Below are 25652 nucleotides of genomic sequence, written 5' to 3'. Positions count from 1 at the left end.
TATCTGGCATCGGTTAAAAGAACTCTCAATTTAACATGTTCCTCTGTGTATCTGCAGTTGGGAGAATGGGTGGCTCTGAGTCCCTGCAGTTAGATTTTATCAATAAAGCCAGACCGAGGGGTGAGATATCAAATAGACATATTTAATCACCTGTGAGTTCTTTGGAAACTGGTAATCTCAAGTGAAAACGTGGCCCTCTGTAAGCCTCAGTTTCCTCATCTGTGCAGTGGGGATATTGGATCAGCCATGATATACATCCATAACTGCCAGAACTTCCTGTTGACTCGGTTTGGGCACCCTTCCAACTGGTTAACTAAGAAGGCTCATCCCCTGACTTGTTGCATAAGCAGTGCCTTATAGGTGGTGGTGGGTATCGTGGCTAGGGAGGTATGGGCCCTTAGTTTCTGCTCCTGGGATGTTTGGGGGTTGCCTGTAGATACATATCCTTTTGTAAATTACCTGACCCTTTGTAAAGGCATGTCCATGATTTGCTCTTATCAAGAAAAGCAAGGAAAGGAGTAACCTCATGGCCTAGTTCCGCCTCTAGGTGGTAAGAGGAGCAGCAGTTCAAGATAGAGTGACTTGTATCCGTGTGTTGAGAGGACCTCCTTTGCCTAGGCTGTAGTCCTTCCTCAGATGTTCAGCTCCAAGGCTGCTCTCAGGCCTGGGCAATTCCCCAGGTAAAATGCACTGAAGAAGACCTTTGCTTTTGTGTCTTAGAGGCCCCAGCTCTGCCAGGGCCCCTCCCTCTGCTCTTCCAACCAGTAAAAGTTACAGCAGCACATTTCCTTCCGGCAGAGAGAGAATCAGAGACTCAGGCCTGGGCCAAGCCCCAGCCCCACCGTGTCCTGTTCCTGAGAACCTCATCTGAGCTGCCTCCAACCCTGTGCCCCTTTCTGAGAGGTCAGGCAGCACTCTGTGCTGGCTCTTGGCTAGGACCTGACTTGGATTTGAATCTGGGTTTTTCCACTGATTTGCTGTTGGACACTGAGCAAGATAGCTTCCCTGGGTATCTTACCTCTCTGAGCCTGTGTCCCATCTGTCATTAATATCTTATTCTGTTAAGAAAGCACAAAAAAGCACCTTGGTGCTGAGGTGTTTTCCCCACATTCATTGCCCACCAGAACATCGACTCCATGAGGGTCAGGACTTGGTTCTAATCATGGGAAGGCATCTCCGCAACTCGCCAAGAGGCCCTCGCCCTAGAACAGTGCCAACACAGCTGTGCTCACTGCCTAGTCAGTAAATCTACAAATATAAGAAGTGGTATTTGTTTGGGCTTTGAAGTGTGTGTAGGATTTTGATGGGTGGAGACAATTTGGGAAGCATTCCGGCAAGGGGACTGGCCTGAGTAAAGGCTGAGAGGTGGGAAAAGGCCAGGGCATAATTGGGGAAACTCTGAGTAATGAGTTTGGCTCAAGTAAAGAGGTGAGTATGTTATTTCTGTACTCGCTGGACTAGTTTTTGTGTTCAACTCTGCACCTTGTACACAGGCCCTCTGAAGAGGCTTGCTGACTAAGGCAGACCCAGGACAGGAATGCTTTGCTTTGGTGCACAGATGCAGACACTCACTCAGCCTCTGCCTCAGAGAGGCACGTGGCCCCTGGCCACATTAGGGGAGTAGGCACTTGAACCACCTGCTGTCTCTAGCTTACGCCTTGAGGTGGTGGGTGGGGAGGTGACGTGTTCCCTCTCATATGCCATAGGACGGTCCTGTGGTAGCAGTCCTGAAGGGAACAGCAGGGATGGTGGTAGGCAGGAAGAAGGGAGGTCTGACCAGGCTGGTGGCTGGGAATGAAGCCAGGGCCTTTGCTTCCCTTGGCGCCTCTCACAGGCCCTGCCCTCTGCTCCACAGGCTGGAGGAAGTCCCCCTGGAGGTGCTGAGGCAGAGGGAGTCCAAGTGGCTGGACATGCTCAACAACTGGGACAAATGGATGGCCAAGAAGCACAAAAAGGTGAGGGGCCTGGCCTCGGGTCTCGGGCTGGGACTTGGCAGCCTGGGAAGGAGGAGGAAGAGGGAGGAACGTCATCAGCTTAGGAAAGCAGGGCCTTCTCCAACAGCCAGATGCCTTAGGTGTCTTCCAACTGCCAGTGAAAGACAGAAGCTGGCCTGAGGGCAGGGGGAAGGTTGAGCTCTCGCAGATGACTTCAGATTCATGCAGAACGTTGTCCTGTAGTTAACCCTCAAAGCCTCTCCTAGCCAACAGCTGCAACACAGCTTTCCTGTAGCCTTCCCAGGAGGACTGAAGTGCTGCTTACTAGCTATCAAGGAGGACTTGATAATACTGCCGGCAGCTAGCATGTATGGAACATGCGCTTTGGTGCTGAGACAATTCCTTACAGTACCCTAGTATGAGGTTAGTAATAGTAGTATCCCCACTTTACTAATCACCTTGTCATCCAGATTTGAACCCAAGCAGTGCACCTTTAGTACCTGCCCTCTTAGCCACCACAGTATGAGGCCTTTACCCTCTAGATTAATTTGATGACTTCCCTGTTGACTCCTGACGAAAGCAAAAAGAAAGAAGTACCGTCACATTTTAATAATAGTCTTAATAAAATGAAATCATCCAGAAGTACTTTTCGAGTTAGGCTGTCTTCAGACACTAGCTCTATCGCCCTGTGGGAATGTTCTTGCCCACCACTCTTAAGTGTGTGTGTTGACGTCCTTGGTTTTCCCTGGCACGGTGTAGTTACTGCCTGGCCTAGAGGGGGCCTGTTCCAAGCTTCACAGCTGTGGTCTCTCTGTACAAGTTTTCAATGCACAGAATGAACCCCATTGCCCACTTTCATCAGCTGACACTCTGGCATGGTCCAGGCTGGCACAGATGGCTGCAAGGCCTCACAGGAAGCCCAGGACTGATGGTCAGGTATATAGACTTAGGCCCAGCCTCACGCCTTTCCTCTCTTCACACCTGTGGCTAACTGTGGAAATTCTGCGCAAGTCACTTCACCATCTCAGCCTCAGTTTCTCTGGCCAAGTGGGAGTGATAATCCTGTTGCTCCCCACGAAACAGTGGTAAGTGCTACAGGACTGTTTCAGAGGCTGAAGCCCTGTGCTGTGAGAGGAGAGGCTCACCCTGCTGTTCTTTTTATTTTTATTTTTTGAGACTGAGTCTCGCTCTGTCACTTAGGCTGGAATGCAGTAGCGTGATCTCAGCTAACTGCAACCTCTGCCTCCCAGGTTCAAGTGATTCTCCTGCCTCAACCTCCCGAGTAGCTGGGACTACAGGCGCATGTCACCATGCCCAGCTAATTTTTTGTATTTTTAGTAGAAGCTGGGTTTCACCATATTAGCCAGGATGGTCTTGATCTCCTGACCTTATGATTCGCCTGCCTCGGCCTCCCAAAATACTGGTATTACGGGTGTGAGCCACCCCGCCCAGCCCTCTATCTCCTTTTATTTGTTTATTGATTGATTAGGTTGATTGAGACAGGGTCTCACTCTGTCACCCAGACTGGAGTGCAGCAGCATGATCTTGGCTCACTGTAGCCTCAACCTCCTGGATTTAAGTGATCCTCCTACCTCCGCCTCCCAAATAGCTGGGACTGCAGGCACATGCCACCACACCTGGCTAAATTTTGTATTTTTTATAGAGATAGGGTTTTGCCATGTTGCCCAGGCCAGTTTTGAACTCCTGAGCTCAAGCAATCCATCTGCCTTGGCCTCCCAAAGTGCTGGAATTACAGGCATGAGCCACCACACCCAGCCTATCTCTCTCTCTCTCTTTTTTTTTTTTAAACAATGTTAAGACAGTTATTCCTCAGCTGCTTCCTGCCTGACTCTGGGTCTGTTTCCCTCCCTCATCGTTCCTCTGGCTCGTACCCTGATCTGTAGCTTGCTCTGCAGCAATCTGTTTTGGTGACTGGTGGTTGGCAGGGACCTTCAGCATTCTTGAAAATAGGGATTCCAGAGGGGAACTTTCAGGAGCACCTCTCAGCAGAGAAGCAGCTGGCACTTCCCCTTTTCTTGTCTGGCACTGTGGTTAGAACCCGAGGCCTGCCTCTGCCCAGCTGAGGCCTCCACAGGAAGTGCTTCAATCCACCGTGCCCAGAGGCCCCAACCCACTGTTTCTCTGCAGCCCAGAACTACCCCCTGGGTGTCCCTCCTGCCACCTCAGTTGTGGCCACACCGGGCCCTGCCCTGGGGGCTCTTCCAGCCTGCCTGTGGAGGCTTGAGTTCTCCCTCTGGTCAGGAAGTCCTGGCACAGGAAGGATAATACCTGTTTCAGGAAGTGGGCTCAGACCCAACACTTCTCCTAGACTCATACCTAGTTCTGCTGGGAGGGTGGCTTCCTTTCCCCGACTCCTAGCCATGTCTAGGACAGAATTCTGGTCCTGCAGGGAAGCAGGGCTGGGGCTGGAATGCTGTCTACCCGCAGAGCCCTGCCCTCCCTGAGTTCAGCAAGCAAGGGTGTGGCCTCACTCAGCTTTCATCAGAGACCTCCTTTCTCAATGCCTGGCCTCAGAGAATGGTAATCCTTTGTGGTTTCTGGGAATACTTTCTCATGCTTTATCCTTACTGGTCCCCACCATCCTCCCTAACGCAGACGGGGTACAGAAGACCCCCTGCAGCACCTTTATGCTGAGGAGGGCACAGTGGGAAAGGCTGGCTGTACTCCCAGCTCTTCGCTCCCCATGAAGTGTTCCATGGCTCTCCTGGAGGAAGCCAAGTATGATGGGGGCTGCAATGACATGGGGCTGCCTCTTGCTGAGCTTGGCTCTATGGGAGAGCCTGAAGGGCCTGTGGCTTTGGGCTAAAGCACATCCCTTTGCCAAAGCCTGCCCGAGTTGGCTTCCTTAGGGAGACCCTTGTCCCATAGCCACAGGAAACTGTTCCTTGAGTCTAGGGCAGTTCCCTTCAGCTCCCTTTCTCTGCCTCCTTTCTAGGCAGTCCCAGAAGCTCTCACTTGGCACCTATGACCAGCCACTGCTATTCTCCCCCGGCCACCCTCAGCCTGTCTGCCTGGCTTCTTCCTGGTTCTTGACTCTCTCTGACCCTTGGAATGTTTTCTGTTGTTTGCACTGGTCCTCAGGAAGGCCAGGGCTTCTGTGCTCCCTCCTCGGAGAGCTTCCAGCGGGACTGTTGAAGGGGGTTTCTAAGTGAGGGGAAGTTAGGTGTGAGCTGAGGCCCTGGGCTTCTGTGTCAAGCATCCTCCTGGGATGGAGGGCCAGAGAGGAAGCCATCACATACTGAACACAGACTGCATAGACTGTGTTTCAGGCCCCACGCTAAGCACATTTTCCCCCTCTAATGGACTCTTTACACAGCTCTGCACAGTAGTAGATATTATCATTCGGATTTTACATTTGAGAAGTGGTTGGCTCAAGTTCAGCACTAGATTCAAACCCACATCCAGATGTTCTTCTCATGCCCCGAGTGCCCATTCCCTTTATCACAGGTCAGGCTGCTTAGGGCAGGGGTTGAGGGAATATCATTGACCATCTCATCCCTCTGCCACCACAACCCTTCACAGGAGTGATGCCTCTGCCTTTGTCCTTACCCTCCTTGATGGGTCAGGGCAACTGCCTTCAGAGCCTCATTCTGGTCCCAAGCCCAGGAGGAGCCCACTAGTGAAGTGGAAAGTACAGGGGGCTGGATCCCTCCAGCCTGTGCAGTGCAGCTAGGAGGTAGTAGGGTCTCTGATTGTATGACGAATTTATCTGCACTCTGCTTGTGTGACGAAATTTCCCCCATGAATTTTCCCCCACACTCAATTCCCCAATTGTAAAAGACATGATAGTTTTGATAGTTTTTCAAACTGAGTTTTGCCAGTGGAAAACTTTTCCTGATAAAAACAGCTAGCCGGAATTGAGCACTAGCTCTGGGTCATGAGCTGCCTCAAATACTCCCTCCCTCACTGCTTCCATTCTGTGAGTGGCAGGGAAGACCTGGGCCATTTTAGCAAGGGCTGAGATCGGGACTCACACCCAGACCAGCCGCCTATCCGCCAGGCTGGTGATCCTGAAAGCTCAGGGTCAACGAGAGGAGAGAGGGGATTCTTGACCAAAACAAAGAGGGAGCCATTTGAGCAGCACTCATCTTCCTTTCTGAGTTCTGCAGAGATTTCTCCCCACTAGGCTGGCCGTGTCCTGCCACATGGCTGCTGAAACCAACACACCCGCATGAAAGTACCTGGGGTACACCTCTGAGCACATTCTGGTTCATCTCACGAGCTACCTTCCCTGTAGCTGTAGCTGAGCCCCACACAGTGCAGTGCCCTCCCTGGTGACAGACTATGGGGTTCACCCAACTAGTATGGTCCCTTTTTCTTTTTCTGAGGCAGAGTATCACTCTATCGCCCAGGCTGGAGTGCAACCTCCGCCTCCCAGGTTCAACCAATTCTCCTGCCTCAGCCTCCCAGGTAGCTGGGATTCTAGGCACCCGCCACCATATCGGGCTAATTTTTTGCATTTTTAGTAGCGATGGGGCTTCACCGTGTTGGCCAGGCCAGTTTTGAACTCCTGACCTCAAATGATCTGCTCTCCTTGGCCTCCCAAAGTACTGGGATTACAGGCGTGAGCCACTGTGCCCAGCTGTATAGTTCCATTTTGATTCAGAAGATAGTTTTGAGGGTCTGGAATTCTATGGTAGACCTCAGGAATGCCTGCGTCTTCACTGGACCAGGGATGTGGGACTCTGCCATCACCTGGCATTAGCATATCTGATTGCAGTCACCTCCCCTCCTCGACTGTAGGATCTGCACTATAGCAACAGTAGGAAAGTCCTCTTTTTTCCACTGTTTCTGCTCTTATTGCTGTGTGCACTGAGGACCACTGAGCACTGGCAAGGGGCTGGGGGAGCTGCCTGGGTGGCTGCATGGTCTCAGCCATCCTTTTGATTTTCAGATTCGTCTGCGGTGTCAAAAGGGCATCCCACCTTCTCTGCGGGGCCGTGCTTGGCAGTACCTGTCAGGAGGCAAGGTGAAGTTACAACAGAACCCTGGAAAGTTTGACGTAAGTTTCCCTTCCTTCACTCTGCACTTCCTTCTGCATCTCTTGGTGTCCTCCCCATGGCAGCAATCCTCCACGTGCTCACCTAGACCTCACAGGATGGGCAATCTATGAAACCTCCAGTCACGTGTCCAACTGTCCAGGCCCCAGCAGCCAGACTGGCCCAGTTCTGAGTACCTGTGTCTCCTGGAGGCTTTGCACAACTGAGGCTCCAGCCCTGAGCTGCCCTCGGTAGAATGGCCAGATTTGCCACTCCCTATTCTAGATCTTCTCTCTTTTTTTTTTTTTTGAGATGGAGTTTTGCTCTTGTTATCCAGGCTGGACTGCAATGGCATGGTCTCGGCTCAATCTCTGCCTCCTGGGTTCAGGTGATTCTCCGGCCTCAGCCTCCTGAGTAGCTGGGATTACAGGCACGCGCCACCATGCCCAGCTAATTTTTTGTATTTTTAGTAGATACGGGGTTTCACCATCTTGACCAGGATGGTCTCCATCTCTTGACCTCGCGATCCACCCGCCTCGGCCTCCCAAAGTGCTGGGATTACAAGCATGAGCCATCGCGCCTGGCCCCAGCTCTTCTCTTGATGACCACTCAGGATTTGCCTTTCTGGGCTCAGTAGGTTACACCCTGCTCTTGGTCATTAGGAGGAGACACTCAAACGATTTCCCTGACTGCCTTGGGCCCCATGCCCTGGGCCTATGGGGGCTTGACCAGTAGGACCACAGTACTTCAGTGCCTCCTGGCCTCCCATCCTCTACTGTTTCTCCTGTCTTGTGCCTGGCCAGCACAGCCTACCCGTGTGTCTTGTGGGGTCATCAGCCCTGGGAGTAGCAGAGCCAAACCCGAGGGGACTGAAGAGAACTGCCTAGGTTTCCCAAGGGGTCAGATGCCAGTCAGTGGCCAGAGAGTGTGCCTTCTGTTGTCATCCCTCCTCCTGTCCCAATATCCGTCCTGCTGTCCCCTGCCCCATGGCTGGCCAGAGTAAAATATCTCTCCATTCAGAGCTGGGCCGCTCCTCCAGCCTGCTCTCCTAGGTAACTATGGGGAAGCAGTTGGATTCCCTCGGGTTGCCCTGGCTTACCTGCCAGATCTGGCCCCAGGCATCAGGGTTTCTTGCAGGCCCTTGGGACTGGTGACAGGCAGACAGGGAGAGAGAGTAGAGCTGCCCGCCACCAGCTCTCTGTTGACATACCTCATGCTTCTTCAGTGAACACTCCTGCCAAACCTGTTTCTAGAGGTGGCTGGGCAGCGGCAGGGCAAGGTAGCCTAGAGTTTCTGCTGTTGACCTGGAGAGTGTGAGAGCTGTTTGCTGGCAATACTTGGCCTTGCCGGGGCAGGGAAGCTGGTAGAGTGTCTGGCTGAGGTAGGTCTAAATCTGGCTGATTGGATTATTCCCCAGAGCACCAATACCAAGTCCCACTGGAGCAGCCTGTCGAGTCCACAGTCTTCCTCCTAGTGGCTACATCTCTCCCATTTTGAGGGGCTGCATTCTGGGGAAAGCGGGAGGCTCAGGGGTGGGAGCCCCAGTCCAAGTTCATAGTTAACATCAGGCTGCCAGAGCCAGGAATGAGAGCCAAGAGCGTGGGCAGCCTGGCCAGCCTCCTGGCTGTGTGGTTCAGCAGGTGTGAGCATGTATGCAGTAGAATGCAGAGCTGTGTGCGTGTGTGTACAGAGCTGTGCTTCCAGAGAGGAATCAGCCACCCCCGGGGGGTCTGGAAGGTTGCTCGAGTGAGGAGGTGGATATGCAGAGAAGGCCTTCTTGGTGCTCTGAAGCTGAGTGACGTGTTCCTGCACAGCCCTGGCAGCTGGAAGAAATGTTTGTGAGCACACTGGAAGGACTTTGCCTGTGGGTGACCCAGAGAAAGCATGAGAAGCTCCCCCTGGTTGCTGTTGGTGCATACGCTGAGGCAGGGTACAGTGCGGGGCTGTGACAGCAGCAGGCACCTGTTTCTGTGCTCTCTCCCCGCAGGGCCCCCGATGTAGTACCAGTCCAGGCGGCCCCTTCCAACCTCAGCAGTCAGGGCAGCTTCTACAGGCCCTGTGGCTCCTTCTTCTCCTGCATGTGCTATTTCTTCCTCCTTTCTTGGGTAGGCAGGACCTCCATGTCCTTTTTTTTTTTTTTTACCTGGTTTTCCTTTTCGTTTTTGTTTTTGTTTTGAGATGGAGTCTCACTCTGTCACCCAGGCTGGAGTGCAGTGGTGTGATCATGGTTCACTGCAGCCTCCGCCTCCCAGGGTCAAGTGATTCTCCTGCCTCAGCCTCCTGAGTAGCTGGGACTACAGGCATGCACCACCACACCCAGCTAATTTTTGTATTTTTAGTAGAGACAGGGTTTCACCATGTTGGCCAGGCTGATCTTGAACTCCTGACCTTGTGATCCACCTGCCTTGGCCTCCCAAAGTGCTGGGATTACAGGCGTGAGCCACCACACCTGGCCTTTTCCCTGGTTTTCTTCTCTGGCTCCATCTTATGATGGTGCCAGTACCTCTCAGGCTGGTGGAGGCTATAGGCCCTGTGACCGCGGTACCTGCCTGTCTGCTGGTGCCCTTTCTATCTGCAGCTTCCCCCTTTTCCTTTCTCACCAACCATGTGAGGCCAAATGCCTTAGGCTGCTGAGATGCCTGATGAATACATCCTAGGAACTGAGTTTTGGAGTTTTCGGGTTTCTACCTCATGGGAACTGCTAGAAGAATTTGTGGGGCCCTCTTCCCTTTTCTGGTGAAAGCAAACCTGCACTGTACCTAGAGGTACACAATACACAGACCCACACATCTCCGTGTGGGCCTGCCACAGGGCCCCAGCCCCTCCCTGTCCCCTCTAGCCTGAACACTGTCAGCTGCTCCTCTCAGTACTTACTCTCTAGTCAAGTTCTTGGCACCCTGACACCCCCATTGAGGGGCAGAGAGGGAAAGGGTCTTGTATGAAGTCTCCTGCTGATCAGGGCAGGGCCTGGGTCGGCGCCCACTGGGTGTGTCTGCTGATGACCTGGCCTCCTTCCTGAGGGCCTGGTGTTGCCCCAGCCCTGCAGGCAACTTGTACTTAAACCGACACCTCCATGGAAGTGCCTGGGCCAGTTGGGCACGGTGGTTCACACCTGTAATCCCAGCACTTTGGGAGGCTGAGGCAGGTAGATCACAAGGTCAGCAGTTCAAGACCAGTCTGGCCAACATAGTGAACCCTCGTCTCTACTAAAAATACAAAAAATTACCCGTGTGTGGTGGTGTGTGCCTATAATCCCAGCTACTCAGGAGACTGAGGCAGGAGAATCACGTGAACTCAGAGGCAGAGGTTGCAGTGAGCCTAGATCACACCACTGCACTCCAGCCCAGGCAAGACTGCAAGACTCTGTCTCCAAAAAAAAAAAAAAAAAAGTGACTGGGCCATGCCTTTGAGCACATTCTGGTTTGTCTCATGAATACTCTGCTTCCCTGCTCAGCCCTATGGGTTTTCTCCTTATTTACTTTTTCTTTCTTTTTTTTTTTTTTTTTTTTTTTTTTTTTTTTTTTTTGAGACGGAGTTTCGCTCTTGTTAACCCAGGCTGGAGTGCAATGGCACGATCTCGGCTCACCGCAACCTCCGCCTCCTGGGTTCAGGCAATTCTCCTGCCTCAGCCTCCTGAGTAGCTGGGATTACAGGCACACGCCACCATGCCCAGCTAATTTTTTGTATTTTTAGTAGAGACGGGGTTTCACCATGTTGACCAGGCTGGTCTCGATCTCTTGACCTCGTGATCCACCCGCCTCGGCCTCCCAAAGTGCTGGGATTACAGGCTTGAGCCACTGCGCCCGGCCTTTTTCTTTCTTTTTTAAAAATTGAGGTATGCATTTACATAGAGTAAAATGCACAGATCTTGAATGTGCAGGTCAGTGAGTTTTGATAAATAATATACATCCATGTAACCAACATGCAAATCAAGGTAGAGAACATTTCAAATGCCCAAGAAAAGATTTTTTGTTTTGTAATGGCTTTGTTGTTTTGTAAAGGTGCACATACTGAAATGTTCACAGAAGTTCAAAAGAAAGAGTAAAACTTTGATGAAACCCCGGTACCCAGAGAAGTATCTGAGGTTAATGGTTTGACAGATGTCATGTCCTTCCAGAAAGAGCTATGTGCAGATCTCACACATACCCCTCTTCCTGGAGAGGCTACGCCACCCGCCTGGGGAGGCGCTCAGCAGAGGAGCTGGGATGGACAGTTTGAGTCAGACCTGGCCTCCAGTCCCAGCTCCTCCATTTTTCTAGCCATGAGGCCTTGACACTCAGTTTTCTCATCTGCAAACAGGCTGTAATGATAGGTCCTATCTGTGGAGGTTGAGGAGAAGGATCAGTGAGGCCCACAGGTACCCTGTGCCCAGCTTAGTGCCTGGCTTGGAGAAGTGGGAACAGCTGGTAGCTATTGCTCAGAGAAGCAGCTTTCTGTCTTAAGGATGTGACATAATGTATCTAATCAAGTCGTGAATCAAATGTCTGGAGGTCCTTCCAGCTACAGCTGGAGTGGACACTCTTGCCCGCATCGGTCTCCTAAAGCCAGGTTTAAGGTTTCCAGGGCACTTCCCTCCTTGCCCCCTTGCCCCTGTCCAGAAATCCTTGCCTGAGCTTCTCTTCTTGTCCTTGGGAAGGCCCATTCTGTGATGGGATTGGTTGGGCACTGCCCCCTAATCCCTGGGCAGCCATGTCCTGTCAGCAATGCCCACCTCCATCCTCCCCAGCCCCTAATATGTGCCCTTGCTTCTAGGAGCTGGACATGTCCCCTGGGGATCCCAAGTGGCTGGACGTGATTGAGCGTGACCTGCACCGGCAGTTCCCTTTCCATGAGATGTTTGTGTCCCGGGGGGGCCACGGGTGAGCAGGCTGGGCCTTGGGAGGTGGCTCTAGGTCCTGTCTCCAAAGGAGTCTGAGGAGGGACAGTGAGTTCAGAGATTCAGAAGTTGGGTGTCCCCAGCTCCATTGTCAGCATTTCTGTTTTTTGCTTTGAGTCTGATGTGTGCTGTCAGCATCTCCTCTTACCTCTGGGGCGGTTTTCGTCATTGACTCTAGAGTGTTAGAGCTTGCCCAGCCTGGCCCTCTTTGGGATACAGGTTTTTTTTTTTTTTTTTTTTTTTTTTTTTTTTTTTTTGAGACAGAGTTTCGCTCTTGTTACCCAGGCTGGAGTGCAATGGCGCGATCTCGGCTCACCGCAACCTCCGCCTCCTGGGTTCAGGCAATTCTCCTGCCTCAGCCTCCTGAGTAGCTGGGATTACAGGCACACGCCACCATGCCCAGCTAATTTTTTGTGTTTTTAGTAGAGACGGGGTTTCACCATGTTGACCAGGATGGTCTTGATCTCTCGACCTCGTGATTCACCCGCCTCGGCCTCCCAAAGTGCTGGGATTACAGGCTTGAGCCACCGCGCCCGGCCCCGGGATACAGGTTTTTTTGGGGAGAAAGAGGGATAGAGGAAGTTGGGTGAGTGGAGGGTATGCAGGGGAGAGATGGGGCAGCCAAGGGGACCAAGACAGACACAGGGGACAAAGCTGGCCTGGCTGAGGGGCCACAACTGCTGAGTGAGGGGCCCCTACTTCCAGCCCTGACACAGCCTTACATCTGCCCTGGCCCTGCTCCCTGCTTTCTCTTTGAGCCTCTGCCCTCACCTGTCATAGGGGAGCCCTTCCCCACCTCCTTCCCCGGGCATGTGAGAGTCCAGGTGCTGCAGTAGGAGACTGACTCCTTGGTGACTACAAACAGATCACCTCCCTCTCAAGGGAAGTACAGATTCTGAGGCAGGTTGGTTCAGTGGGGAATGGGTGAAGGCCATGAGTAGCAGAGTCACCCTGGTCATCACTGTTCTGCCCGGCCTCTCCACAGCCAGCAGGACCTATTCCGTGTGCTGAAGGCCTACACGCTGTACCGACCTGAGGAGGGCTACTGCCAGGCCCAGGCACCCATTGCCGCCGTCTTGCTCATGCACATGCCTGCTGAGGTACCACCAGGCCCCGGGCAGGCAGGGGGTGGGTGGGGAACCCCTCAACGGCAAGGCCTCACATCTCTCTCGCCCACAGCAAGCCTTCTGGTGCCTGGTACAGATCTGTGAGAAGTACCTGCCCGGCTACTACAGTGAGAAACTGGTGAGTGGTCGCCTGGCCTGGGACCTGCCCCAGGCTGGACACCCTCTGTGGTCCCTCCAGGCCCTTCTCTCATGGTGACTCCTGCCCAGGTTAAAACCTTACCGGCCAACATGGTGAAACCCTGGCTCTACTAAAAATACAAAAATTAGCCGGGCTTGGTGATGCATGCCTGTAGTCCCAGCTACTCAGGAGGCTGAGGCAGGAGAATCGCTTGAACCTGGGAGGTGGAGGTTGCGGTGAGCCGAGATTTTCCTACTGCACTCCAGCCTGGCAACAGAGCAAGGCTCCATCTCAAGAAAAAAAAAAAAAAGAAAAAAGAAACCTTCCCAGTCTTCTGTTGCCTTTAGGCTGAAGTCCCAAGGCCTGCCAAGGTTAGGTCTCTTGGGCTGCGATGTTATCCCTTCCACGCTGACTTTCATCTCAGCCTCTAGCTGCTCTGGCCACTTGGCAGGATTGAAATTCTTCCAGGGCACCAAGTTCCTCCCTGCCTTGACCTTGGCCTTGGCCTAGGCTAAAATCTTCCTGGAAGCTCCTATCCCCGTGCTCTAAAAACTTCTCTTTTGCTTCAGCTTTTAGCCCTCAGGGAGCTTCCTTGACCCTGACAGGCAGGACCCTCCAGCACATGCTTCAGAGCAGTCCTGCTGCTGCCTTGCTGTGGACACTCAGCCCCTCCCCCTCCCCTAGCCGATTTTGCTCATGTGCCCTTCTCAGGATAAGCTCCCCCAGGGGACCAGCTGGCTCTGGTTTGCTCATCATCTTATCCTAGCACCCAGCAGAGGCTGACATGCTGCAGGCAGTAGCTGCCTGAGCCTGCTAGGTGCTAGGGTACAGTCCCTGCCCTGGCTCCTGCTGCCCACCGTCATGGCCCCATGGCTTCGATGTCTCCCCAGGAGGCGATCCAGCTGGACGGGGAGATCCTCTTCTCACTCTTGCAGAAGGTGTCACCGGTGGCCCACAAGCACCTCAGCCGGCAGAAGATTGACCCGCTCCTCTACATGACAGAGTGGTTCATGTGCGCCTTCTCCCGAACCTTGCCCTGGAGCTCTGTGCTGCGCGTCTGGGACATGTTCTTCTGCGAAGGTACTGGGCTGGTCTTGGGGGCAGCATCCCTGACCCCAGCAGCCCACAGGGGGGCCTCTCTTTCCAGAGAAACTCCCAAAAGGCCCATTGCACTTACTACCCATCCCCCATGCAGGAGTCAAGATCATCTTCCGAGTGGGGTTGGTGCTGCTAAAGCATGCACTGGGCTCCCCCGAGAAGGTCAAAGCCTGCCAGGGCCAGTATGAGACGATTGAGCGACTGCGGAGCCTCAGCCCCAAGATCATGCAGGAGGCCTTCCTGGTCCAGGAGGTACAGCCCATGCCTGCTCCTTGTCATAGGGAGGGAGGAAGACAGGTGGTGGGTCCTTTGAAGGGGGGTCCCACTAACCCTCAGCTCCTGAAGGTGGGTCACCTATGCCAGGACCATTGCTATGTGGCCCAGAACGTGTGAGTAGACCTCATCCTTCTGTCTGGTGAGGCGCATGGGGCTCTCCAGGGCCTTCTGGCTCTGAGCTGCCTGGGGATGAAGAAGAGTGGCAACCCACACCCCTTCTTCCTCCCTGGCACCCAGTTCACAGTCTTGGCTCTATTTCCCTTGCTTCTTTCTTTATGGATACTTGTCTCTCAGGGGCTATAATTAGGTGGCACTTGCATGGGCACATTTACACATGAGGAAATGGAGGCTCACAGAGGCAGGATCACTAAGCAACTCCCCCTAAAGTCACCCAGCCAGAAGGTGGTGGAGCTGGAATTTCAGCCTAAGCAGCCAGGCTGCCCTGGGCAGTGGTGGGGGAACACATTGGCAGAAAGCAGGTTTTTCTCTGTCTGGGTCTTATCCCTTTGGCCCCATAGTCAGGCAGGTGGACTCGTGAAGCTGTGGGCAGCTTTCCCCTCTGAGGCGGTGGATCGCAAGTGTCCAGCTCACCTGGCACTCACCTCTGGGGCTTGTGACTGCAGCTTGGGACTAGACTCTCATCCTTCCTAGGGTCAGTGTTTAGTGGCCAGGGCTGGGGGATACTGAGGGAGACTGGGGGCCCAGGCTGGGAGGCAGAAGAGGAAGGTCCTTCTTCTTGGTGCCCACTTGCCTCTCACTGCCCCGCAGGTGGTGGAGTTGCCCGTGACAGAGCGCCAGATTGAGCGTGAACACCTCATCCAGCTGCGGCGCTGGCAGGAGACCCGGGGTGAGCTGCAGTGCCGCTCCCCACCCAGGCTGCATGGTGCCAAGGCCATCTTGGACGCAGAACCCGGTCCCCGGCCCACCCTACAACCTTCACCGTCCATCCGCCTCCCCCCAGATGCCCCCCTCCCTGGTTCCAAAGCCAAGTCCAAGCCATCCAAGCAGGCCCAGAAGGAGCAGAAGCAGACAAAGGCGACAGGGCAGCCGGAGAAGCCCCCAGCCCCAGATCAAGCCATGGTGGAGGCCGCTGCAGGAGATGCCTATCCCCCACAGCATGTGCCCCCGAAGGACTCAGCCCCCCAGGCCTCAGCCGCTCAGGATTCAGCCCCCCAGGCCTCAGCCCCTCAGGATTCAGCCCCTCAGGATTCAGCTCCCCAGGCCTCAGCCCACCACCGCTCCCAGGAGAGCCTGACGTCCCAAGAGAGCGAGGACACCTACTTGTAACCCTGGCAGCTCAGGCCTCCAGGGCGGGGTCTCCACACACCTACACGGTTCATGAACTGACATTCCATGGCCTGCCCACCCTCTGAGGGCCAAGCCTCCTGGTCACTGGGCTGGGCTGGAGTCTGGCTGGTCCAACACAGATTCTGCCTGAGCCTCCTTATTTATTTTCTTTACAGTGGCACTCGGGCTGGTCCAGCCAGGACAGGCAGAAGCTAGGGACCAGGGGGTGGGGCCTCCTTCAGCCCCCTCCTCCTGGGGGATGCTCCCCAGGGCTAGGGTGCTGGCGTGAGGGGAAAGGGTGGGGTGTTCTTTGTGTAAAATAGAAACATGGTTTTGTACAGAAATAAACAGCCTTGTGTAGAGAGCTGGTGTGCAGCCAGGGGCTGGGAAGTAGGTATCACCTTGGTCACCTTGGTGCTCAGCATCTCTTCTCTTTGCCCTACAGAGCCCCTCCTCCTGGGCCCTAGCCCAGCACCAGAGCCTCTCTGAGAGGTACCTTTGCCAGAGCACATGCTGAGTCCCTGGCCAGCCTTCATTCTTTTTTTTTTTTGAGACGGAGTTTCGCTCTTGTTACCCAGGCTGGAGTGCAATGGCGCGATCTCAGCTCACCTCAACCTCCGCCTCCTGGGTTCAGGCAATTCTCCTGCCTCAGCCTCCTGAGTAGCTGGGATTACAGGCACGCGCCACCATGCCCAGCTAATTTTTTGTATTTTTAGTAGAGACGGGGTTTCACCATGTTGACCGGGATGGTCTCGATCTCTCGACCTTGTGATCCACCCGCCTCGGCCTCCCAAAGTGCTGGGATTACAGGCGTGAGCCACCGCGCCCGACCTCAGCCTTCATTCTTAACCCCCATTTTCTTTTCTTTTTTTTTTGAGATGGAGTCTTGCTCTGTCGCCCAAGCTGGAGTGCAGTGGTGCGATCTCGGCTTACTGCAATCTCCACCTCCCGGGTTCAAGGGAATCCCCTGCCTCAGCCTCCTGAGTAGCTGGGATTAAGATGCCCACCACCACACCCAGCTAATTTTTTGTATTTTAGTAGAGATGGGATTTTACCGTGTTGGCCAGGATGGTCTAGATCTCCTGACCTCATGATCCTCCTAACCTCATGATCTGCCTGCCTCAGCCTCCCAAAGTGATGTAATTACAGGAGTGAGTCGCCAAGCCCGGTCATTAACCCCCATTTTCATTCACCCCATCCCCACTGCCTCATGACTACCTTCTGCTGTAGATGAGGGACACCAGGGCTGGAGCTCGGTGCTGGGCAGAGCAGGGCATGCTCCCCAGGTCTTGGTCCTCACCCACCACCAGGGGACAGGGACTCCTAAGGAGGATATTTCAGGGTCTTCCTCCTTCAAGGTCTGGCCTGGATGCTACCTCAGGCTCCAGTAAGTTTCTGAGAGCTCATTCTGGAGGGGTGGTGGGAGGCCTAGGGTGGAGCACTATGAATGTCCTCACAGGCTCAGCCCAGGCCCTCAGGCAGAGGGGAGAGCGGCAAAGTATGGACCTTTCATAAAATGCCAACTTCCATTTACTGAGCACTTGCCATGTGCTAGGCTGGACTGGTCAGGTAGGCTCAATTAGCCCATTTTACAGATGAAGAAACAAATAGGAGCTGAGTGGGAAAGGAACCACCCGGCCTCAGCTAGATCTGCACCGTGAGCCCCTCACTCAGCCTCCTCTCCTGACCAGGGCCCAGGAGACCTGACTGCCCTTGAGGGCCCAGGCAGGCACTTTGGTCATAACCTGATGACTGGTGAGGGCAAGGACAGGGTGTCCCTGGGAGAGGCCCCCCTTCTGCTGAGGAAGCAGCTTTTCCAGTCAAACAATAGTGCTGTTCCTGGCAGATGACCAAGCTGGGCCAGGCCAGGCCATAGGAGGAGGGGGCAGGAGAGAGGAGCAGAGCCTCCCTGGGAGCTTTCAGGCTTCGCCTGGGCCTGAAACATCCTGTCCTGGTACAGCTGGGGATACTGAGGCCTAGGGAGGTGAGTGTCTCAAGGGACTATCAAGGCAGGCCACCCCACTTCCTGCCTCCTCTCCCTCACCCCTATGGTTTCCCACCCCATCTGTATCTGCCATTGATGAGATGGGCTCAGGCTTTGAGAAGCTCCTCCTTCCCCTAGTCCTCCAGGGGACAGGCCAGGATGTCGTGGCTACACAGTGTTCCACAGGAATGTGTCAAGCCGGAGAGTCCAGGGAGGAGGTTGAGCTTGGCTTCCATCTGCCTATGGTGGGGGCTCCAGAGCAGGCAGAGGGCCTGCTCAGGCCTGCTGGGTCCCAATCAGGCCTGAGGCCTGCTTTAATCTGCTTGGTTCAAAGCCTCACATCTGAGGCCTCAGGGTGCTCGGGCCAGACAAGGGTCCCCTGGAGCATTCTCGGTCCTGCGTGGAGCCAACATGGACATGCTGATGCCTGCCCAGTCTTGGGGTCTCCTTAGACCTGTGGAGGCCTGATAAGACCTGGGGTGTCTGCCAGTGCTGGGGACCTCCTTGAACGTGAAGCAAATTTAGATGTGCACCTGCCAGCTAAGGGCTGCAGGGTTTGGGGCTCAAGTTTCAGGCTAGAAGTCTGAGTACACAGTGCACCTCAGCCGCATGGGCCTGCTCCCCAGAGTCCAAGCACTGGGCATTACTGGCTGAAGCACTTCCGGGTTTTGTTTGTATCGAGGGACTTCAAGCCCTAGGCCTTGGCCACCTCTAGCCCCCAACCCAAAGTATGTTACTCGGGCAGAGGTGGCTAGGACCCTATCTGTGTGCGCCTGGTGGGGAGCCTTCTATTCTGAAAGTTGGGTGAGAGGAACAAGTGGGGCCACCCGGCCAGGTTTCAACTTGTCAGCCTTGCAAGCAGGGAGGAGTATGTATCAATCGCAATCCAATGCAGGCGGCCCCGCCCCCTTGCAGCCCTGAGAGGAAGGAGAGCGAAAGGTGCCGGTGGACCGCGCTGCACAGCAGACCTGTGCCTCTCATCGCTCTCGGGGTTTGGGGGCAGCGCTCTGGTCCCAGCCGAGCTCCAATTCGTCTCGCGGCCCTTCTGTCTCAAGGACCTCAATCATAAAAACCCACGTGTGTGCCAGAAGGACAGAAACGTCCCCCCGCCTCCGGGAGGCTCCCGTGCCCTGCAAGGCTGGCGTTCCGCAGAAAGGGCGGAGCCCAGGAAGGGGGCGTGTCAGGGGCGGGGCCTGGAGGAGTCAGACGGGGTGGGGTCTATCCCCGAGCCCGTGCTAAAAAAGGCGGAGCCATTCGGGGCGGTCTCCGTGGGCTGGAGAGAGGGATGAAGTTCTGGCTTTAGGAGGAGGCGTGACCACCCAATAGGCCTCGCTTCCCTCGGGGCGTGGCCGTCAAGGAGCCGGACGCCGGGCGGGGCTGGGCGGGTCAGCCGCGTAGCGGGTGGCGTGGACTCGGCCAAGCAGCGGCTCCTTTAAGTCCCTGGTACCACCCCCGCCGCCCCGCCTCCCTCGCGGTCTGGGTCTAGTTGGCTGCGGGGTCGGGTCCGCTCGGGCCGCGATGGAGCTGCACATCCTAGAGCACCGGGTGCGGGTGCTGAGCATCGCCCGTCCCGGTCTCTGGCTCTACACCCACCCACTCATCAAGCTGCTCTTCCTGCCCCGCCGCAGCCGGTGCGCGCCCGGGTTCGGGAGCGCAGATGGGGGCTGGGGGCTCTGCTGTCGCTCCGGGCCAGGGTCGGAGGATTAGGATCGCCTTAAGGCAGGCAGGCAGGCGGGCGGGACCGGGTGGGGAGGGCTCTCCCCCTCCGGCCGCCATCCGGCCTGGGCCTACCCTCCCCGGGACCGCCGCCTATCCGGCCCCGTGAGGCCCCCTTCCCGGGGTAGAGCACAAACAGCTTGGGATGGGCAATGCTTATTAACTCAGTGGAGTCACATGGGGGCATTCCTACCTGGCCACGGCGGGGAGCTACTTCCAGGACGCCTCCCTTCAGGTCAGAGGGGCTGGACTAGGGGTTCCAAGGTCCGACGCCCGCGGGGCTGTCGCCGCGGGTGTGAACCTCTCCTCCATCGAAGAGTGGAGGGGCGGAAGGCTCTGGAGAGGTCGGGAAGCCGAAAAGCAGCTCCCGACACTGGAGATGGGGCTCTTACCCTATTGCCCTAGAAATTAACGGCTGAGGTACGGGTAGGAAGGCGCCGGGCCCGGGGTCGCGGAGGTGTCTCGGGGCAGATGGAGAGAAGCCCACTCCCGACCCCCAGTTCTCCACACCAAGCTGAAGATGCTCCCCACCCCCAACCAGGTGCAAGTTCTTCAGCCTGACGGAGACCCCTGAGGATTACACGCTTATGGTGGACGAGGAGGGCTTTAAAGGTGGGGGCTGGTCCGGGGAACGGGAGTACGGGAGGGGCTTGTCGCGCTCCCCTTCTGTAGGGTTCTCACCTGTTGCTGAGATCCGTCTTAAGAGCTTAAGCCTTAAAAGCAGATGGGTCAGGATTCGAATCCTACTCCACCATTCCCTGGCTGTGTGCCTTTGAGCAAATCACTTCCCCTCTCTGAGCTGTTTCCTCTAACGTAAAATGGGTACAGTTATGATTCTGATAAATAGGATCCCATGAGGGCTTTATAAACTTAGCACTACTGAGGGGCACTCAGCATTCGCAGGCCCGCAGAAGGGTCTCTGTTATGGCTCCAGGCAAGTGCTGCTGTTAGAACTCCCTGGACGTAATTTCCTCCTGGTCTTATCTCCCTGGTTTGGGTCACCTCCTCCCCTGCTTGTCTGGGAACTCCAGGAGTCTGAGGGAAGGAATGCAAGAGCAGGCAGCCATCTCAGGAAAGGGTCCTGGAGGCCTCCTGGCTGTGCTGGGGCGAATAGCAGCCACCCAGGCCCTGGCCCTTGCTCAGGACTGGACGCCAGCCCGGGCCCTCCCTGGGCCCTGGAGGTGATGTCTAGCTCCTCCTCCTGTTGCTGGCCCGGCCCATCCTCACAGGCTTGGAGTCTCAGGTCAGCTAACTGGAGCTTGGCCTGTGCCCCTGCTCCACTTCAGGCCTTAGTTTCCCTGTTTTTGCCTCAGGGAAGTCTGGGTCTGCAAAAGGGGAAGGCAATCCCCCAGCCAACCTGATCTGTGAATGACCCCTGGTGGTGCCATGTGGTATAAAGCTTCTGCTAACCCACAGAACACACAGCAGTGAGGTAGATATTGTCCCATTTTACAGAAGAGGAAACTGAGATTCAAATCGCCTGCCCCAGGTCACAAGACAAATAAATAGCAAAGCTGGGATTTGGACCCAGGTCTCTCTGAATTTGGACCTCTGATCTTAAGTGGGAAATTTCAATGCCACCAAGGCCAGCACCTGAAACCTTTCTGTCTTTGCACACATACGGACCTCAGGAGCAGAACTGGCAGAGACAGCCCCAGCCTTCAGACCTGCCCTTACCTTGATGGAGCCCTCCAAGGCACAGAGAGGGAAACAGGCTCAGAGAGGGGCAGGGGTCAGCCTTGCAGACCCTGACCAGACATGTCCCCCACCCACAGAGCTGCCCCCATCTGAGTTTCTGCAAGTAGCTGAGGCCACATGGCTGGTGCTGAATGTGTCGTCTCACAGTGGTGCAGCAGTACAGGCTGCTGGGGTCACCAAGATCGCCCGCTCGGTCATCGCACCACTGGCCGAGCACCACGTGTCTGTGCTAATGCTGTCCACTTACCAGACTGACTTCATCCTGGTGAGTTTCCTGCTGCTGCTGATGAGGGCAGGGTGGGAATAGCTACCTGGGAGCCCATGTGATGTGCATCTGCTGTGGCCCAGGTGCGGGAGCAGGACCTGTCCGTGGTGATCCACACGCTAGCCCAGGAGTTTGACATTTACCGGGAAGTGGGCGGAGAGCCCATGCCTGTGGCCAGGGACGATTCCAGCAACGGCTTTCCCCGCACTCAGCATGGTGAGGGCTGCCACCTGACACCTCGACTTGGGCAGGGCCTCCCTTTCCCACTGGGACCCTTCCCTCGTGGGCCCCAATGGGGCAGCAGGGCCCAGGTCAGTTCCTGTATAGCAAGACCCACCCCTGGCCCAAGCTTGCCCCTGACTGGCCACCAGGGGGAGCCCCAGCCCACAGACACCTTTTCACCGCCTGCTGTCCTCTGGCAGGGCCCAGCCCCACGGTGCATCCCATCCAGAGCCCACAGAACCGCTTCTGTGTCCTCACACTGGACCCTGAGACGCTGCCAGCCATCGCCACCACCCTCATAGATGTCCTCTTCTACTCACACAGGTGGACCCTGGGACTCCGTCTTTGTCCTCACACTCTGTCCCACCGCCTTCTGCCCATTTGTCAGTTTTGCAGCTCTCCCTTGTCCTCTCTTGGGGTTCCTGGCAGCCCATGACACCCACTTGTGCTTCGCTGATGTTTGGGGAAGGTCCTCCCTGCAAAGCTGGATCCCTTTCCAGAGGTGTTGGCAGAGCCACCCTTGAGCCGCACCCTGGTCTGTCCCTCTGACTGTGGGGTCCTTTGTTTTTGGCACAGGCTGGGTTTATTACCCTCCCTTATCCCTACCCACACCTTTCAGAGGGCTGGACCCTTGGACGGGGAGCAGAGACGGCAGAGCCTGCCTGGGCCACCATGTCAGCTCCTTCTCAGGGTTCTGGAGGCTGATTGGGCGAGGGGGCAGTAGGTTGGGTGCCTGGCAGAGCCCCTAAATCTCCCGTCCCTCCCCAGCACTCCCAAGGAGGCAGCCTCTAGCGGTCCTGAACCCAGCTCCATCACGTTCTTTGCCTTCTCCCTCATCGAGGGTTATATCTCCATTGTCATGGATGCTGAGACACAGAAACAGTAGGTGACCCTTGTCCCCGGGTGGGCCCCAGGCCCCAGCCAACCCCAGAGAGGGAAGAGGTGGGGCATCAGACTCTGAGGTCAGCAGGTGAGCCTGTCCCAGAGCTAACGGTCAGGCAGGGGTGGGTGGGGGTGCCCTGCCCATCACTCACCTCCCTCCCCAGGTTCCCCAGCGACCTCCTGCTGACGAGCTCCTCAGGGGAGCTGTGGAGGATGGTGCGCATCGGTGGACAGCCCCTGGGTTTCGGTGAGGGCCATTCCCTGCACTGGGGGGTTGGAGAGTGTCTGGGGAGCAACTGGCATGTGCCACATGTGCCCCTCCTCTGCCACCCTCAGATGAATGCGGCATCGTGGCACAGATCGCGGTTCCCCTGGCTGCTGCTGACATCTCTGCCTACTACATCAGCACCTTCAACTTCGACCATGCCCTGGTGAGCACCCTGGGGGAGCTTCTGGGGGGAGAGTGAGGCCCAGAAATGTGGGTGGCAGGAGGTAGTCTCGGTTGGACCAGGAAGTCAGAGGGTGCCCAGCTTCAGCCTTGACCCTTCCCTCCTGCCCTCAGGTGCCCGAGGATGGTATCGGCAGCGTCATCGAGGTCCTCCAGCGGCGGCAGGAAGGCCTGGCTTCCTGAGACTGGTGGGGAACAGAGCAGCCTCCCTGTTCTTCCCTCGATCCAAGCTTCCAAAGACTCCTCTAAACTATTTCCTTAAGCTCTGGAATGAGCCCCCATTCCTGCCGGGGGACCCTCGCTCTGCTCTCTGTATGTAAGCTGTGTGCAGGCACCGGCTCTTCTGTGGCCACCTGTCTGTACTTGCGGGAGGAGTGGGCAGCTGCTCGCCTGATGAGGTGTGCCAGGCAGGGGAACACGGTGCTCGGGGCTTAAGCCCCCAACCCATCACTCCCTGCACGGCCTCAGGGTTTGCACAGTCCCTGCCTGAGGCCCGAGCTATTCCCCCAAGCCTTCCTGGGCCAGCTGTCCCCCCGGACAGGGCCCTGACCTCCATTCTGCCTCTGGTGGGGTCGCCTTCCCTGGGCCAGGTGAGTCCTGACAGTGCCTCTCCCTCCTGAGGCCTCCAAGAAAAGTATTTTGACATCTTTCTCTCTTCTGTTTTTATTGCCTTGTTAATAAAGGACTTTGCAGTGACTGGGTTGGTCTGTGGCCGTTGGGGATCATCTGAGTCTCAGCCATGGCTCCCTCTCATGGGCCCCTCGGTCTGGGGTCTCTCTCTGTGTAGCTTGCTGGGGGCCAGGCTCACCTGGCTTTGCCTCATTCACCTCTCACCACAGCTTGGTGAACCATCACATTTTCCGGACGAGGAACCAAAGCCTTGGGAGGTGACATGACTTAGCTGTCAGAATAGCTTCCAAATAGCCCCGAGGGTTCTGAACCTGGGCAGAGACTCCCAGACCCTCCTGTCTGGGGAGCCTCCCAGCCTTCCCTGTCACCATGGATATGGCTGGTCTGCTACGAAACCCACCAGGCAGGGCCCGAAAGCACCTTTCTTTCCTCCAGGCCAGTGCCTGCCTTCTTTTGGGCCTCGCCTGAGTTCTGGCTGTCCCTCCTGCTGGCTGAGAGATCAGTCAGTTCTTACCACCAGGGCTGTCATGGAGTTCAGCCTAAGGTTCAGAGCCAGGAGGATAGGACAGGGGCCCGGAGGCCACCCGGAGCCCTCTCTGTCCTTGGGGGCTGCCTCCCTGCTCGGTGAGGCTGGGATCCTGTGGTGATCTGATGGGGCCCCATAGATGTCCCGGGAGACTATCGGGTACCCTCAGCCCAGACCCGCCCATCCTCAGGCAGGGAAGAAGGGTGTGACTTCTGCGTACTCAGAGGTTGCAGTGGCTCCTCAGAAAAGCCAGAACAGGGACAGGCCTCTGGCAATGCGCCCGCCCTGCTCCTGGGGAACAGGGGTCTGGGGCCTCAGGCGTAGATCAGAGGAGCCAAGAGCACAGCACAGCCTGGTGAGTGAGCAGCAGGGGACCTGGGCCAGCCCCTTCCCTCCAGCCTCAGTTTCCCCATGTGCATGGAGACCTAGGAGACACTCCTTCAGGAACACTGGGAGGGGGGCAGGGCATTTCTTTGGAGGATATCTTTTTTTTTTTTTTTTTTTTTAGATGTAGTCTCGCTCTGTTGCCAAGGCTGGAGTGCAGTGGCACGACCTCAGCTCACTGTGAATGCCCCCAGGTTCAAGTGATTCTTCTGCCTCAACCTCCTAAGTAGCTGGGACAACAGGGGGCCGCCATGATGCCTGGCTAATTTTTGTATTTTTAATAGAGACAGGGTTTCACGACATTGGCCAGGCTGATCTTGAACTCCTGACTTCAAGTGATCCACCTGCCTCCACCTCCCAAAGTTCCGCACCTGCCCGGCCAAGTTGGTCTTTTGCTGGGGGGTGATGTGGAAGTCGCCACCTTGGTGGGAGGTGCAGGAGTCCCAGATCCTCTCCTTTGAGGGCCCGGTCTGGGTCCTGGCTTGGGGAATGTCTAGGCTTAAGGTGGGGGCTTCAGAGTCAGGATTCTTGGGACTGCTTAATCTACAGCCAGAGGGCTCCCGGCCCCGTATACAGCCCTGGGGCTCTCACCATCTGTGCCTGTGAGTCACTGCCTGGTTTTGTGTTCCTGGCACCACGGCTCTTCAAGGACCTTAGGCCTCTCTTGGGTCCCTCATACCAAGTCCCAACCTGGCCTTGGCTAGTTCTTGGGGTTGCCCATGAGGCTGGCCAGGGTGAGGGGCCACAGGTGTCCCATTGCAGGCCACTCTGACAGACCTGAGGTCATGTGCCCATGTGTGTCTCTGCCACATACCCCTGTGTCTCTGTGGAGGGTTTTTAGCTCCTAGATAATAGATCCTTAGGGGTCACTGGGCCAGCTTTTCGCCTGCAACAGGTTACACATAGGGATATCTGCCTAGGAGTGCTAGGGAGATCATGAGACCAAGCTGGGCTTAGGGGCACAGAGCTTGGGAGGTGCGGGGGGCGCCTTCCAGGAACGTGACCCTGCATCTTACCCACAGCTGATGCTGTGTGTCAGGTCAGACTCATCTTGAACTCTCAGGCAAAGGCGGGAACTCACAAAGCTACCTCCTTGTCCCATCCAGGCCCCCAGAGAGTCCTGGGGCGAAGGAAGCTGGTCTGGGCAGCCTGGGCCCAGGGCTGGGCTCCATGTGGGTCAT

At 55.9% G+C, this 25652-nt stretch overlaps 2 protein-coding genes across 5 annotated transcripts in view; both read left to right on the top strand.

Moving 5' to 3' along the window:
* Nucleotides 1-16078, top strand: part of TBC1D10A (TBC1 domain family member 10A) — a 38176-nt gene extending 22098 nt beyond the window's left edge. The window contains exons 2-9 of the mRNA XM_010349157.3: nucleotides 1856-1955; nucleotides 6850-6957; nucleotides 11687-11793; nucleotides 12796-12910; nucleotides 12990-13055; nucleotides 13946-14135; nucleotides 14251-14405; nucleotides 15198-16078. Coding sequence (XP_010347459.1) covers nucleotides 1856-1955; nucleotides 6850-6957; nucleotides 11687-11793; nucleotides 12796-12910; nucleotides 12990-13055; nucleotides 13946-14135; nucleotides 14251-14405; nucleotides 15198-15716 — 1360 coding nt within the window. The 3' untranslated portion in view covers nucleotides 15717-16078. The remainder of the gene's footprint in view (nucleotides 1-1855; nucleotides 1956-6849; nucleotides 6958-11686; nucleotides 11794-12795; nucleotides 12911-12989; nucleotides 13056-13945; nucleotides 14136-14250; nucleotides 14406-15197) is intronic.
* A 3068-nt stretch (nucleotides 16079-19146) lies between these two features.
* CASTOR1 (cytosolic arginine sensor for mTORC1 subunit 1) lies at nucleotides 19147-23627 on the top strand. 4 transcript variants are annotated; one of them, XM_010349153.3, is made up of 9 exons: nucleotides 19150-19331; nucleotides 19958-20028; nucleotides 21192-21379; nucleotides 21463-21595; nucleotides 21802-21925; nucleotides 22370-22483; nucleotides 22648-22730; nucleotides 22820-22914; nucleotides 23046-23627. In XM_010349153.3, the coding sequence occupies exons 1-9, from the start codon at nucleotides 19219-19221 to the stop codon at nucleotides 23112-23114; spliced, it is 990 nt and encodes a 329-aa protein (XP_010347455.3). In that variant the 5' UTR covers nucleotides 19150-19218; the 3' UTR covers nucleotides 23115-23627. The 4 variants fall into 4 exon arrangements, with proteins under 4 accessions (XP_010347457.1, XP_010347455.3, XP_010347456.3 ...); XM_010349154.3 differs by lacking the exon at nucleotides 19150-19331 and adding an exon at nucleotides 19440-19651; XM_010349156.3 differs by lacking the exon at nucleotides 19150-19331 and adding an exon at nucleotides 19663-19836.
* Nucleotides 23628-25652: the final 2025 nt, after the last annotated feature.

Source organism: Saimiri boliviensis, chromosome 21 (genome assembly GCF_048565385.1).
Source record: "Saimiri boliviensis isolate mSaiBol1 chromosome 21, mSaiBol1.pri, whole genome shotgun sequence".
In the NCBI taxonomy this organism is placed as follows: domain Eukaryota; kingdom Metazoa; phylum Chordata; class Mammalia; order Primates; family Cebidae; genus Saimiri; species Saimiri boliviensis.
The sequence above is the reverse complement of the archived record's forward strand: the minus strand, read 5'-3'. Positions and strand labels throughout refer to the sequence as shown.